Raw genomic sequence first — 16,480 nt, 5'->3', positions numbered from 1 at the left:
AAAACAATAAAAAATTTGAGAAATGTAATTAGCTATTTACAATCAGTAAAAATGAGGTGAAATAAAAGTAATTCTCGCCTGAAACGTATTGATGAAGTAATTAAAGTTAAAATTTTTGAACTTTTAATATTTTAAATAAAATTTTATCATCAAAAAATAATTTTTAAAAAATTTTATGCAAGAAATTTTGTCTGATTTAAAAAAAAAAAAAGTACAGAGTAAAAGTAATAATTCCATAAAAATGAAGTCAAAAATAATCAAACAATTAAATTTATCAACCACTCAATAACAAACAAAATCTAATAATAAAATATTTTAACGTTGTGGGTCTGATGTAAGTATAAAAGAGCTAAGTAAAAAATGAAAAACTAATTTAAAGACATTTTAAATGTCACATGTGGGAAATTCTTCTGACCTAGATTTTGGAGCTCTAACTAAATTTTGACGATGACCACGCGCACAATAATTAAAATGGGGTGAAAAAAGACATGGTTTTTTTAGTTTATAGTTATCATATGAGTCCTTGGGACCACCCCTACGCCTCAAGAGTGAAAAACCTAGTTTTATTATACTTATATAAAAATGTGTGTGTGTGTGTGCGGGTGATGTGACGCCGGCGTCGCGAAACGCGTGAGTTTTTACCCTCTGACCGGTTTTTAGTGGTAAGTATCAAGTTAAAAGCGGATACGCCGCCGAGGTTTTCAAGTGGGCGGTTCATTTCAAAAGAAAAAAAAATAAACACGTGAAACAAATATTTACTAAATATATAATTTTCATATATTTGTATTGTAAATTGTTATTATTTACTCTTTTTAGAGTGAATTCAAGCAATAAAAAAAAATTAAAATTTTTTTAATTAAATCATTAAATAATTTACAGTGAATATTTTTCAAGAAAAGCTTGTTTTTCTTAGTTTAATCATTTTTTTACTCAAATCAAGAAAATGAAGTTTAAAATTATTTTCTTGATTTCAAACAAATTTATTTTTCTGTGCAAAAAAAAAAACAATTAGCTTAAATCAAGTAAAATTAATTTAAACCAAGAAAAATTTCTCAATTTAAGAATTTTTATACTCAAATTAATAAGATTAATTTCTTAAAAATTATTTATTTGATCCAAATAATTTGTTTTTCTGTGTAAATTTTTTCTGAGCATTGTAAGTCATGTACTGTTAAATTTTCAAACTTTTTTTATTTAATTTTCCCTTGCACCAATGCATGGAATATGTTTTATCAAAAAATTATTAAAGAATTCGCTTTTTATCGTCTTAGCGGTATGGACTTAGTACCGACTGCAAATTCATGTAATGATTCAACAATTGTTGAATAATCTAAAACGTGAGGATACATTACGACCACTACATTAGTTTAAACAATACGCTGCACATATGTGCATTATTATGACTTATAATAAAAAATTTTCAATACTATCGTACGCGAAACCTTGACTATTTTTCTTTACACTAAAAAATCGCTACTGTATTAAATATTGAATATTAAATGCTAAATTAATAATTCAGCTTAATGCAAGATGTGTTAGTAATAATTTAGTGCCAACGCTGAATATTTTATTTGTAATGTTGTTGATTGTTTTGTGGCTAAGTAAATATTTTTTATAATTATTATTGTTGTGTTAATAAATAAAGGAGACTCACTAGCAGATAAACTGGCGGCCGCACTCATTGGGACTGGATTGGATGTTTGACGTCTGGAAGGCGTCGCAACACTTCCGTATTGTGTGGTAAGGGAATCTGCCGCTGAAGCCGGGTATGACCAAGTACTCGGATCCCCTGAACTAGCGCCTGATCCTGCAGAGGCTTGTTGAGAGGTATAAGGTGGACTACTGTACCCTCGGAAGCTTCGGGCTCCTCCAAAGGGCTGAGAAAATGCCGGGAGGCTTTGGTGAGTCACAGTCGAGGTTGATTTAGTGCCATAGTCATCGGAAATTGGTGGTAGCGTCGAAGTTAAATCTTTAAAAATTAAGTTAAAACTTTTTTAGATGAAAATCTTTTTTTTTCATCAAAATTGACATTTTTTTTTGTAAAAAAAAAATTTTGGAAAATTTTTTTTTATTTTCAAGATTTTAAATGGACTAATTATTTTTTTATTCAAATTTTTTTTTTACTAAAATTGACAATTTAAAAAAAAAAAAATTTTGGAGCATTTTTTTTTTTATTTTCAAGATTTTAAATGCATTAATTATTTTTTTTATTCAGATTTTTTTTTCATAAAAATTGACTTATTTTAAAAAAAAAAAAAAATTAATTATTTTTTTATGCAAAAAAAAATTTCTAATAAATTTTAAGATGTGGGAAAATTTTGTATGCATTAAATAAACTTTTAAAAAAATTAATTCAAGTGTCTTTTAAACTTTTTTAGTTTAAAAAAAAAATTTAATTACTTGAAGTCCAAAGTTGCTGAGGAGAACCAGCTAGATCAGTAGGACTGTTCATGTAGGGCAAAGTATATCCAGCACCTGCTCCTCCCATCGAACCAGCTATACTGCGGTACAGAGATGATGAACTGTAACATTTTAAATGAAACATGAGATAGTACCCAGAGTACTAAGTTTTTAATTTAAAATTATTTTTATTGAGAACACATTGACGAGAAGTGTATCTGGCACACGCCCCTGCCCATGGGAGTTCTGTCCTCATCGTTTTCTACATTATATACATGACTAATTTATAATTTACAACTTAACTAAGCGCCTAGTAAAACTGTATTGGAATTAAAAAAAGAAACTAGATATTTATTAATTACAAAAAAATTTAGAAATTTTAGAAATTTAATTTTTATATTGTTAAAATTGTTGACTTAATTTTTCATTAGAAGAAATTTTAATTTTGGTTTTTTTATTTTTACATATATTTTACAATGAATATTAATTTCAGGTAAATTATTTTTACAAATTAATTCCTGTAAATTTAACAGTCTTTATTTCGTAAATATAAAAATTTTTACACAACCATTTCTGTATTTTCTACTCAATATTTTTTCCGAGCAAAAAATTTATAGAATTAGTCTTTTTTTAATTTTACTATTTTAAGTTTGACAGAAATTTTTCGACTCGACACATGACATTAATTTATTTTTAAATCTCCCTGACCCTCACATTAGTTACAGTGAATGACTACTGTTACAAACTAGTGGTCAAAAAAATGATACCTACAGATAAAAATCGAGGATTGAAAAAAAGGTGCAAAGATCACCGGTGACTAGTCACCAGAAAAATACTTAATACCTGGAAAAGGTACGGTATGACTCACTCTGGAATTCAGAGCAGATAAGCTCAAGCTCCCCAAGAATGTTTTCGAGCCCATCAATCGATCCTTATTATTAGTATTTTCATTTAGCACGGATGAAATGTGTATATCTGTAGATAGTAGGGACGACAATATATTGTAAATACGTATTAAGCTGACGGTTGTCTCGAAGCATTAGGCCGCGTAATGGAGTACTCATGTCAAGTCCTGGTGGTCAACTTATTACTGCAATGGTAATGGGTAAATGAGTTGGGTTATAATCACTCGTCGCGATCTAGGGGATCCGTTAAAAACCTGTAACAAGGCACGCGCCCGCATTACAACCACCTTAAATCCATCCTCCTTGATTCCGGTTTCTGAGGGCCTTGTTTCCGCTTTTTTAAATTACCCTACCCCCTATGACGATTAGCAACATTTTTTTTCTTATCATGAATTTTTTTTATTTTATTATTATTATTATCATCTATATTATTAAAAAATGACTTTGTATCTTGTGAATTATTGATATTTTTAAAGATATAACCTCATCTCGATGTTATACTCATCAAAACCTTTCATTTAAATACCCACATCAATTTTTCATATATTTATATATATCATATATATATAAATATATGAAAAATATAAAAAAATTCATGTGGGTACTCAAATGAAAGCTCTTGATGAGTGTAACATCAGAATGAGCTTATATCTTTAAAAAAGTCATTATTTAATAATTCAAAATTTTTTTAATAATCTATTTTTAAGATTAACATTTTATAATATTTCAATTTTTTTTTTTTGCATAAATAAGAACTCTTTTTTTAGAAAATTAATTACATACAGCGCAAAGAAAAAAAAATGAATAATTAATTAATTAACCGATGTGTAGTGTAACAATAAGAAAAGCGACAAATGTACAAAGTTAATGTCAACATTATGATAAATAGCCTTGAAGACGTACCAGTTAGCAAGCACGTTCAAAAGTAAGTACGTGCTTAAATGAGTGTCAAAAAAAAAAATAAAACATAACATTATGATATCAAGCGAATGCACGTGTGCATTTTTCTTACTACCGCATCCGTATTTTTTTTATTTAACTTCGTATTGTGTATATACATTTTTTCGCGATGTATACTTGTCTTTTTCTTTGTTTTGTTATAAGAAATAAATCTCACTGTTTACAAATATGGTCGAAGATAATGGATTTACTTATTTTATTTTTTTTTTCTTTCCACTTGGATTTAACTTAAGTTTTAAGCCGCTGTAAAATATTTTAATCCCTTGAAAAGATTTACTGAACATTTTAGAATAAATAGTTATTATTGTGAAATGCCGTTCATTGAAAATAAAAACTAGCGGTATTTTGTACGCACGTGTAAACATATCCTGAACTTAATTTTGCGTTAAGTGCAACGCGTGCCATGGATTTACGGATGAGCAATTAACAGGAAAATAAACAGGAATATTACTATTTCATTGTCGTGTTTGTAAAAGTGCATCTGCGTGTTTAAAACCCAATACCGTAGAACAATTTTAAAAATACACATTTTTTTTTTACATTTATATGTCAGACTAGTTTAAAAAAAATTTAATTCTTAAAATTTTTTAAAAAATAAATTTTTTTAAATATCACAAAAAAATTTTTTTTGAAATTATTTAATGAATAAAATGAAATTGTTCAATATATCATTATTTGGATGAAAAAAATTTATCAGTTAATTTATAAATAATTATAAGCGTAAAAATAATAACAGTAAGCATTAAAATAAAAATTCAATCATATTAATAAAAATTTTTTATTGCCGAAATAATGGAGGTAAAAATTTAGAAATTCTATCCTATGTTGACATAATTTTATGAAATAATTTAAATTATTAACTTAGATGAAAATTAAATTTTTTATCAATAAAAAAATCATAAACAACGCGTCCGGAAATGACATACTGGAACCGTAAATAGATACGAGAATAAATAAATAAATAATTAGTAAGTTAAGTACTCGTTCATTAAATTGAACCGCGATATTTGATCCTACGCTCTTTATTGGTGGTCCACAGTATACTAAGATTGCGCTTTATTTGTTTAGTTATAGTGAACTGAAGAATTTTATGCTTATATTAATACTATACTACATTAGCGTAAATATATACAGTAACTAATACACTTTTTTATGATGAATACTATTTAATTATTAGTATTAGTATTACTTGACACAGTTAAAGATACTCCGATTTCTTCTGAGAATGATTGACACTCTCTTGCTACTATGAATTTTTCCATTGATGCTACTTAATAATTTTCGAAACAACTAGAGGTCAAATTTTTCATTAAACAATTTCTTAAATATTTGGTTTTTATGTGACCACTTTAATTAACAAAGTAAAATAATATTTATAATGGATTTAAATTAATATTTCAAATTTATTTAAATTTTCAAGATTTTTATGATATAATCCATTTTTTTTTAGATAAATTTAATTTTTATCAAAATTAGGGCCAAGATTTGAACCTTAATTTCAATTTAAATAAATATTTAATTTTACCACGAAAATATTGATCTTATAAAAAAAGTTTTGAAATAAAAGTTGTAGAAAATTTAATATTCTAAAAAAAAAAAGTCTAATGATTTTTTTTAGGACTATTAAGAAAGCTTTAATTGCAAAATTAATGATTCAAATTTTTGCTAATTACAAAAATTTTAATTTTAAAATTACGGCTTTCTTATTGATCGTAAAAAAAAATCATTTTGAAATTAAAGAAAAAATCTTGGATTTAATTACAAAAAATAATTAAATTCAAGTTAAAAATTCTTGAGCTTAGAAAAATTATTTTTAAGAGTTTAACAAACTTTAATTAAGTAAATTCTTGATTCAAGTGGATTTTAATTAAAGAATTTTTCTCTTGGACCTTCTCAATTAATTATTAATTTATATGCATAAAATTAGCAGTCTTTTTTTTTATAAACAAACCAAAAAAACTGTACCCGTTGAAACCCAAAAACTATTATTCTTTTTATTATATCGAAATATAAACGATACTTAAGTCGTTGTAAAAAAGATGCATCTCGTTTCATATGAGAAGTTGAAATACGGAATTTATATAATATTATATTACAAAGAGGTTATTAGCCCTATTATTTTGCTATGTACGTCCGGCATTTGATAATTTTTCACATGCTGATAGAATATCATTTCTCACGATATTATTTATGTATATATTATTACTATTATTATTTCATTTGTGGTGATTATTTTTATAATTTTTTATGAAATTGTCAACAAAAAATTTATTAACCCAAATTTTTAATTATTTAAACAAAAATTAAGTTTAAAAAAATGGCGCGAAAAATTAAAAATTAAAAATTAACGCAATTAATACTGATCAATTTTTTTAAACAATCAAATAATAAATTTATTAAATTTAATGACTTTAAGATTATAAATTAAACGTAAAAAATCTTGAAACTTTTTAATTTTGTCCGACGCCTCGCTTTGAACTCAAGTAAAAAGTTACTCATAAATTCGACCTTTTTTTGATGTCTTAATTTATAATTATAAAATTATATTTTGTAAAAATTTTAAACAAATTTTTACTTTTAAAAAAGTAATAAATAATTTCGTACGTAAAAAATATTAAAAACTTCCACTCAATTCAAAGGATTGAGAAACAAAAAACCAAAACTTGAATAAATTTTAAAATAAAAATTATTTATCTTAAATTTCACCCCCAAAATTTAAAGTGCCATAAATTTACAATCTTTCTAAAAAATCATAAAACTTAAAGCCTATAAATATAAATGATTCCGATCGAGTGATTTATATCGATAAAACCGCCTAGACATTTAAAAAAATACTCATTTAAAATAAACAAAGCCCCAATATATATAAAAAAAATTGAACTAAAAACAATTTTTTATCAGTGCAAAGAAACGATAAAGTAGGGCACTATTTTTTTAAATATTTGCTCAGTCGCATCAGAGATTACTAAAATATAATATATATATAAAAAATAAGAGGCCGAGTAAAAATTAAAATTCGAAAAAACAAGTGACCTAATACTCATATTTACTTAAAAAAAAAATAATCTTCGGTTTTTCTTTCCCCCGAATTTATCATCCTTTTAAAAACCTCCAAATCTCCCCCGAAGTTAATAAAAAAAATAAATAAATAAAAGGAAAAACTCTACTCACTGCATTATAAATCGTAGTGGATTAAAAAAGTCGTCACTCCTCAATATATTGACACGTGTCCACGTAAATTGATATAAAAAAAATCGTAGATTTAATTTGAACAGATTTTGATTAAACAACCAATCAAATAAACAAGCAAACAAAGTGATATTTAATTGGTTTGTGTCACCGATTGTTAAATGGTTAAATAAATACTCAAATAATCTGCTTCGTTAATGAACCTTTTGACTTTACTCAATACATATCTATCTATATTATATCTATATCTCTATATGTATTACATATATGTACACAAATGGGTCCATATATGTTATATCTATATGTATAATCAAACAGAACCAAACGCTGTAAACGATCGTTGTAATATGACGGTCCTGTCGGAAGGTGACCAAGAAGTTGATTCCCCCTCCATATACCAGCGTTTTTCTCACTCTTAACTTTTTTCTCCCTTCCATTGCATTTAACTTAACTTTGGCTTTTAAGAATCCCTACCTTTTTTTAACGACTGCTTAACTAACACTCCTACATTATATATATATATATATATATATATATATATATATATATATATATATATATATATATATATATATATCATCACTATGTGCTTTGTGACATAGGTTTGTCTATTAATCTATTTAATATTAACCATTGTTTAACGGTTAAGCATGTCAAGAAATCTTTGATATTTTTAAATGCGTTTAAGCCAGATTGAGCTAAAGTTCTTTGTTTAAAATTCGTGGAAAGCATTTTAAATTGTGTCAGATCATAGCAGTGGAAAATAGGGACATGTATATGTTTTGTTTTTATTAAGCTTTGGTAAAACCAATGCCCCAGGGACTCATATAAAAATTTTCGTTATAAAAACTATCAGAGCCATCTATCGCCGAAAATTTATCGCCTTAATGTATTTTCTGAAGTGAAAATTTTTATTTTTATTCAACGCAATTTAGACTGGAAATTTGAGAAACAATAAGATTGAAATTTTGGAAGGGCTTAATTTTTTTGAGCTGAGAAAAAAAAATTTGAATCTAAAAATTGTAAGGAAGTTCTGAGTTGATTTGGAGCGAGAAGAAATTTTCTTGGGTTAATTAAATTTTACTTCAGTCACGAGAATTTTTTAAAAATAGTTTTTTGAAACAAGAAAAATAGTTCTTCAAAGAAAAAAAATTTTTTCTGTGTATATAATTGAAAAAATAAGGAAAATTTTTTGATTTTTCTCTTTAAAACAATTTTTTTTAATCAAGAATATTGTTCGGAGATTTTTTGGTCTAACAATTTTGTTCCGGATCTTTTATTAAATTATTGATAATTGATTTTATCATAGCGACATTAATTCACCGCGAAAGTACCAAAATGATGTCTTAATTTATCAAATCAATAAAAAGGTATCCATTCTGCAAAACAATTAATGCAAGTTCATTTTTGTACGACTCATGATGCGAAGAATCAAAGAGTGCTTTACAATCAAAAAGTTGTTTTCGCCTCGTTTCAACAACTATTTTTATTATTATAGTCTTTTTAGTTCACGGAATCAATATATTTTACGCACTATTGTCAAAATAATTTAATGGAGATTAATTTGACACTTTTAAAAAATTGATTTAGTGCAATAAAAACAAAAAAAAATATCAAAATAAGTCAAAAAACTTTCCTTTCCATGTATGAAACTCCGAAAACACTGACTATAAAAAATATCCTTGATAATCGACAATTAATTGAGTGTTTAATGATTTACGTCAATTAATCATTTAGTGCCCTCATTTTATAAATAATTACAAAAACTAAACTAAATATTGAGTGAATTAAATGTCCGACTGCTGCAGTCTAAATTTAACTTTTATTATGAACTTGTAATTGTATAAGAGGACGAGTTGCATAAAATATGTAATGAATTTTGTTACTATTTAATAAAAATAAATAATTAGAATTTTTTTATTTTTATTTTTTAGAGTAATGTTTTTAAATCTTCCATCCAAGTGAAAAAATTAGTCAAAATTTATGAGAGCTGTGATTGTAATTATAAAATCTAAGTTTCAAAATTAGCAATTAGAAAATTTTTATTGAGTGGTATATATGGAACAAACTAGACTTTTAGGAAGAAAAAGAACCCGTCAAGGACTAAAAATAATTAACAAAACATATTTTCTTCTAAAATTAGTTTTATGATTTTAAAAAAATCAGAACGCCTGAGGCACAACTGGGTCCAGCTACAAACTAACAAACTAATGGGACATGTAATTATTTCTAGTGTCTAAGTACCTACGCATGTTAATTGCTTTTGTATGTCTGTACGTCAAACTTCTAGACAAGTAATTTATAAAAAATAATATAATTATGCTCGTAAAAAAGTTTCAAGAATTCTATTTTTGATTCATTAAAATTCTTTTGATATTCCAAAAAATTCTTTTAATATTACAAAAAAATTGTGTCAATAATAATAATAATAATAATAATAATAATAATAATAATAATAATAATAATAATAATAATAATAATAAGCTTGTCGTCCTGATTGTTGGCGTCCTAGGAGGGATGAAACAGTCTTTTGTATCCTCACTTGCCAAAGTTCCAGCTTGCTCATCAAAAGCTGAGTTCTTGGCAGTTAGGATGCAGAAGGCTGTTTTACTTGGTTCTCTCCGTCTCTTAAGGGAAATGACTTTGGCCTGCTGTGATCACTAACCGCCTTGTTGTGCGGAGTGGTCCAGCAGTAACGGATGGAGCTCAGGCTGGGCCCTCGGAGAATCGGACTCCGGGGATAACCCCCCTGAGCATTTAATAACAAAATAATAATAATAATAGTAATAATAATAATAAAAGATGTGATTGCCGTCGGAAAATATTTAAACACAAAAAACTATAATTGTTATCATAACTGCGGAATAACAAACACTCGTAAAAAGCAATAAAACAGATAAATGCAAAAAAATTTTTCCTTGTTATTTTCTTGTAATAAATACTCTGAAAAATTACTTTAAGTTTCAATGATTCCGCATGTTGCGGATAGATGTCGCTCCGATCGGGTCTCTCGCAAGTTAAGTTTTGAGCCGAGGTTAATTTTTCATTTTTAGCTTTTTTATCGGTTACACGGTAATCTATGTTATTAAGAGAATATCCAAAATTTTGTGGCCAATGGATTTACATGATAAAATGGCTTTTAATGGTTAAATTTGGTATCATTGGAAACGTATCATTACCACCAATAGTCAATTTAAGATGATAAGTATTTAGGCTGCATCGAAAATGATCTATCTCCAGATACATGATTAAGAAATGACCTTGTATTTCGTGAACTATTGACATTTTTAAAGATATAGGCTCATCTCGATGTTACACTCATCAAATCCTTTCATTTGAGTACCCACATCAATTTTTCATATATTTTATATATATGTATATATGAAAAATATATCAAAATGCATGTGGGTACTCAAATGAAAGCTCTTGATGAGTGTAACATCGTCATGAGCTTACACCTTTATAAATGTCAATAGTTAAGAAAGTACAGTGCAATTTAACAAAAGTCATCATTTAATAAATGGAAGAATATTTTTTAAAAATGTCAATTTTTCAAAATGTTAAATAAATGCTTAAATCATGATTTTTTTTTTTTTTAAGAAAAATTCTACAAATCAATTTATAAAAAATTTCACTAAAAAAAAAATGACAAGTAATTTGACGAAGAATGAAAGAAAAATTTTGAATAATTTGTATTTTACTTTTTTATAGTAAAAAATGAAGCCTTAGATCTGAACAATTTAAATTACAATTTAAAAAATAAAGCATCAATAGAGTACACTATGTAAAGTGATCTTCACATAAAAATTTTTTTGCTTACTAATAATCATCCCAGCGGAACAGAATCTTCGGAATGAAAGTCGATATCTCTGAGGATTTATTGCGTATGTAATACATACAGATAGTTGCGTTTAAAATTCCCGGAAAGCCTACAAACTAATTATTGTAAATAAATATCACTAGTTAATTAATCCAGTATACGTATGAAACTCATTATAATACACTATTTTTATGTATAAATCATAAAAAATAACAATTAGACCCTCGGGCTGATGTCAGATAAAAATTGTTCGGATAATGAATGTGCTTACAATAAATATCAATAACAAAATTTTTTAAGGTTCCAAGACAAAAAAATTGAATTGCCTAATCGATGGATAAACCGAAAACTAAAAATTGATAAGATCACACTGATAAGTTATCGCTAGATCAATCCTCGCGAGTGACTTTTTAGAAATTTAATTGCGCGTATGCAACTCAAAAATTTTAGAAATTTCAATCCATTACAGGTTTTAATATTATTCTTGGAATTATTAAAAAACGTTTTGTTCTTCAGTTCAGATAACATCACGTATTATATGTATATTCATTTAAATAATCAAAATATGCGTTTCATTCTATTTTTCATTTTTTTGTAACTTAGTCGTGTTAATGGTCAATAACTAAACACATCTTCAGTCGAATTAGTCTTAAGCTTAACATTCCATTATAAACTCATTTAAACCATAAACTTAGTATTTGTTTTAGGGCCTGCTGTATTCCGAAATTTTCTAAAAATTTCTTGTTTCAAATTTCCTTAAAAGTTGTAAAAAGTAGAATGAAAAATATTAAACAACGTTGCGCTTTAAATTATTATATTACGAGCAATTGTTTTTTTTTTTTTTTTTTATTTAGAGATTTTTTTTTTTGTTAAAACATTTATTTTATATTTTTTATGAACATAGAGAAGGTTTAATCATTGCCACTATTTACCAAAAAAATTAACTAATTTAATGCTTTCAAAGTAATTATTAAAATTTTATAATTTTTAATCATTTTGCAAGTATTGAAATTTTTAATTGTTCTCTTAAAAAATAAAAATTCAATTTTTTTTTTAATTATTTTTTACTTTTCACCAAAATAAATTTTATACACAAATAGACCATTAAAAAATTTACAACACTTTTGACTCTCGCTCAAACCTTCTCACAAAATAATTTTATTCAATTCTGAATAAATACTTTTATGAACTTTCAAAAACATGCTTTAGAAATCCACCAAAACTTCCTTAAAAAAACACTGCTTATATAAACTCTATTTTCAATTAAAAATCTATTAGAATCCTTATCAATTATCATAAAAAAAAATATTTAAAAAAGTAACCAAAACTACCACCGATTTAATTAAATATTTAGACTCTTATTTTTCGAACAGTAAAAAATTTTGTACTATATTAACACAAATATGTAAAAGTTACCCGATAATGTGTTAGAAAAATTTCATGAAAAATTTGACACAGAACGTTAAAAAAGCACAAAAAAAATTTAACACAGTTACACAAAATTTTTTACTGTGGATATAAAAATTTTTTTCCATAAATAGACACTAGTAGCAAATATCACAAATGTTAAAAAAATAAATTTCACTCCCAATGAAGGTCCAAAGAATCAAAATCACTGAAAAAGTAACTCAACCTTGAAAATTCCACTTTCCTAGATATATGGTAGAAGACCCAGTTACTGACACTGGCCTAGTTATTGACACTTGCAATTTTATTTCAATTAAAAAAAAAAACAAAACTTTAATAAATTACTAAATATAAACAGAGAAAATTTTATTTTTCTATTTGGAATAAAATTGGAAGTACCAAGCAATTAGGCCAGTGTCGGTACTTGGATTTTTTACCTGGAATTTAAAAAAAAAAAAAAAAATAAAAAATAAAAAAAAAACTTACCTTGAAAGAGGTCCGGAAGGCGAATGCGAACTCGACTGATCATGATCAGCATGATGATGACCAGCTCCACCGTGATTATAAATGGAAACCATGTACAAGTCCTGAACACGTTCCTGATCCTGAAGGGACTGATGGACCCCGGGCGGCTGCATGGAGGTCAAGTGTGTGAAATTCTGAAGCCGACTATGATCGTTGGGACTGTAGCCGTCGTCTTGGGAGCTGACATGCGCGGAAGACGGCCGGTGCTGGGGCGAGAGAGGTTGCTCGTCTCTGGGACTGCGACTGGAGCCTGGAGAGCTGCCAGTCCTGACGTTGCTGGGCGAGACTCCGCCGCTGGAGCCGCGGATGTGGGGCAGGTACGCATCCTCCGGAAGGACATCATCCAGGTGTTGACCTGCAGCGACGTCAACAGAGCCAGGAGCTGATCCGGGGCTGGTGAACCCCTGGAACATTCCTAAGTTGAAGTCACCCCTCGCGCCTCTCATCGCCGCGACTATTCCGCTGACTCGCTCGGCGTTGTCTTGCAGTTGGTGGTGGTGGAGGTGGTGGTGCCCGTCCTCCAGGTGCCGCGTCAACGCGGAGTCGCTCAAACTTTGATGGTGCTGGTGGTGTTGGTGCTCTGCTGACTGGGAGACCGATTCGACGTACCGATGCATCGTTGAATGAGGCATCTGACTAACTCGATTACTTCCCTCTGTTACCAGCGAGACCTCGGACGGACGTCTATCCCCTCCTTCGGGAATGGGCACCCCTCCGCCGCCTCCGACTACGGCTAGCTCATGCCCGTAGTGTGAATTGTGGGGAAATGAATTTCTCGATTCCCGATGGTTAGCATCTGAGTACGGGGATTCCGGCTCCAAATAATCCCTGGTAATTATAAAGGTTTTTTAATCTTATTAGAAAAATTTATAAGGGTCATTCAATAATGGTGTTAAAAGGAGGAAGGGTACGATTATTGTAGCAATAAATTATTTTTTTTTTTTTTGACACGAACAAAAGACTGAACTTTGCTTAAGCTGTTAGACAATTGTTGGAAAGGAAAGTGTGAAAAGTATAGCTTTAGTGTACTCAGTTAATCCGATCTTAGTTAATTAGGAAAGAATAGAAGTAATGAAGGATTATAGCAAAGTATGGCTTATATTTAAAAGTGAGATTTTTATGATAAATATTTTTATGTTTCATGTTCATTTATGTTGGAATATTTGGGAATTTTTTTTTTTTTTAAACCTACAATAATTACTTTGGAGTGACAAGACATTTTTTGGCTCGATTTTTCTTCAGCCGAAAGAATTTATGTTTGAATATAGTTTTTTTGAGTCAAGAAAATTTTCTTTTTAATAACGAAGGATTTTATTTTCTACGCAAATTAAATTCTTCTTGAAAAAATATTATTGTCTTCATAAATATTTTTTTATTTATTCTAATAAAAAAATTAACGAGAAAAAAAATAATAATTTTGAAGAATTTAATCGTCTTAAATCAAGCAGAAAAATTTTTTAAATATTAAGAAATGGCTCTAGAAATTAAAAAATTACAAAGCCATTTTTAAAAAATTCTTAACGTTTAGATATCATTTAGAATATACCAATAGATATTTTTGATAAAAATAATTATGATAATTACGAGACAGCACGCAACCCCTGATCGATTATAAAACCTTTAAAAAAATTAATTTATTTTACGATCGACTCGGAAAAATTTCCAGTGATCTATAATCGATAAAATTTTACAGGAAAGATTGTAAAGGTAATTTTTATTAAAAATTTCTTTCTGCGTTTTATTAATACTGCCATAGTATTGATATCCTAACCATTTTTACTCCAAAATAAAAAGAGTGACGAAAAGAAATGATTCCCAATTCTTTTTCAAGCAATTATAAACTGAAGCCTGTCAAAATTTGTCAACCTTTCGAACAAAAGAAAAAAAAAATAATAAAATTGCCTATTTTGGTTTCTGAGGACAATGGAAAGCAAGTATTGCACCGGTCCCTGACCTATTAGTGCTGAAATGAATACCTGAGCCGTAAATATTTACCTGGGAATAATTATATGTGGAGACTGATAATCCAGCGTGTGATGGATGGTGTACGAGTTGTCCTTTGTTGTCAAGACAAAAGACACTGGCTCGGTGTTTGCCTCAACCAAGACGCCATTTTCAATTTCCGGTCGGACCGCCTCCAGTACGCCCACGGTATCCCCGCCATCTGGGTAAGTCAGCTCTTGTTTCAGCTGGTGCTGGTGATCCGGCAAATTGTGGTCATGATCATGATTTTGATCATGCTCCTGATTGACCTGCTCCAGTAGCTGGCCATTATGCTCCGGTAGCTCATGCAGGTCCTGGTCCTCCGACAGGTCATGGTCATGCTGATCATGTCTCTCCTGGTCGGTTAAACAAACTGCGTCAACTATCTTCAACAATGCTGGGTCAGCTATCAAATTTTCCGTGTCGTTTAGGCTTTTTGACTCTTCTTCTGTTATTTCTGCATACTCCGATAATTTTGCTGTGAAAAATAAAATTTTTATTGATCCAATTTAATTTAAATTAACATTTAAAAATAATTTTTACTAAAAAAAAAAATCTTTACTTTAGAAAAAAATTTTTTTTACTTTTTTTTTCCCAAAAAAATTATTCAAAATAATTATTTTAATGGTGGAAAATTTTTATAATACTAAAAATAATTGCAATATTAAAAAATTGTGATTATTAATTTTTAATTGTAAAAAATAATTTCTTAAACTATTAAGTAGTTAAAATTAATTTAAAATTATCTCTAATTAATAATAAATTTTCTTTAAAAACCTTTTATTAGATAAATAAAACTATAATTTACTGAAATAATTTTTAAAACGTCTCAGTTCACATTTAAATGTTTCTTCACTTCGGAGATTTAAGTCCACAAAAAAATTAAATATTTGACACGTATTGAGTGAGCCCAAAAAAAAATTTTATCTCTGACATTTTTTTTTTATTTTTATAAAATACTCTCTTTTCATCGTGAACTATAGCAAACACACACACACACGTTTATACATACAAACAAATAGAATATATCTGTATGAGCTATGCTAATGAAAGAGATAACAGTCACATTCATACCGTAACGGTTAGCAACAGTCTTTTTTATTTTTAAAAATATGTAAAATTTTACGTAATATGATAAAATTGCCAACTAGTTTATGCTTTTGCGATAAATATCAAATGAATCAGCGAATCTTTATGAATCGCTTTCGATCTTGATAATCGTTAGTATAGTAGTTATCAAAACAGTTATTTTGCTTCATCAATCGTCACTATTGCATCATAATTGTCAATG

The 16,480-nt window shown here is 27.9% G+C and overlaps 1 protein-coding gene across 3 annotated transcripts in view; it reads right to left on the bottom strand.

Moving 5' to 3' along the window:
- Positions 1-16,480, bottom strand: part of LOC141534002 (uncharacterized) — a 44,863-nt gene that overhangs the window by 10,490 nt on the left and 17,893 nt on the right. For all 3 annotated transcript variants that reach the window (XM_074253136.1, XM_074253135.1, XM_074253137.1), the window contains exons 2-5: positions 15,202-15,667; positions 13,168-14,034; positions 2,401-2,522; positions 1,655-1,969 (exon numbers count right to left, since the gene is read on the bottom strand). In XM_074253136.1, coding sequence (XP_074109237.1) covers positions 1,655-1,969; positions 2,401-2,522; positions 13,168-14,034; positions 15,202-15,667 — 1,770 coding nt within the window. The remainder of the gene's footprint in view (positions 1-1,654; positions 1,970-2,400; positions 2,523-13,167; positions 14,035-15,201; positions 15,668-16,480) is intronic.

The sequence above is a fragment of the Cotesia typhae genome, unplaced genomic scaffold (assembly GCF_013202065.1).
Source record: "Cotesia typhae breed Kobodo isofemale line unplaced genomic scaffold, CoteBio_Ctyphae scaffold_13, whole genome shotgun sequence".
NCBI lineage: Eukaryota > Metazoa > Arthropoda > Insecta > Hymenoptera > Braconidae > Cotesia > Cotesia typhae.
This window is presented reverse-complemented; position numbering and strand designations above follow the sequence as displayed.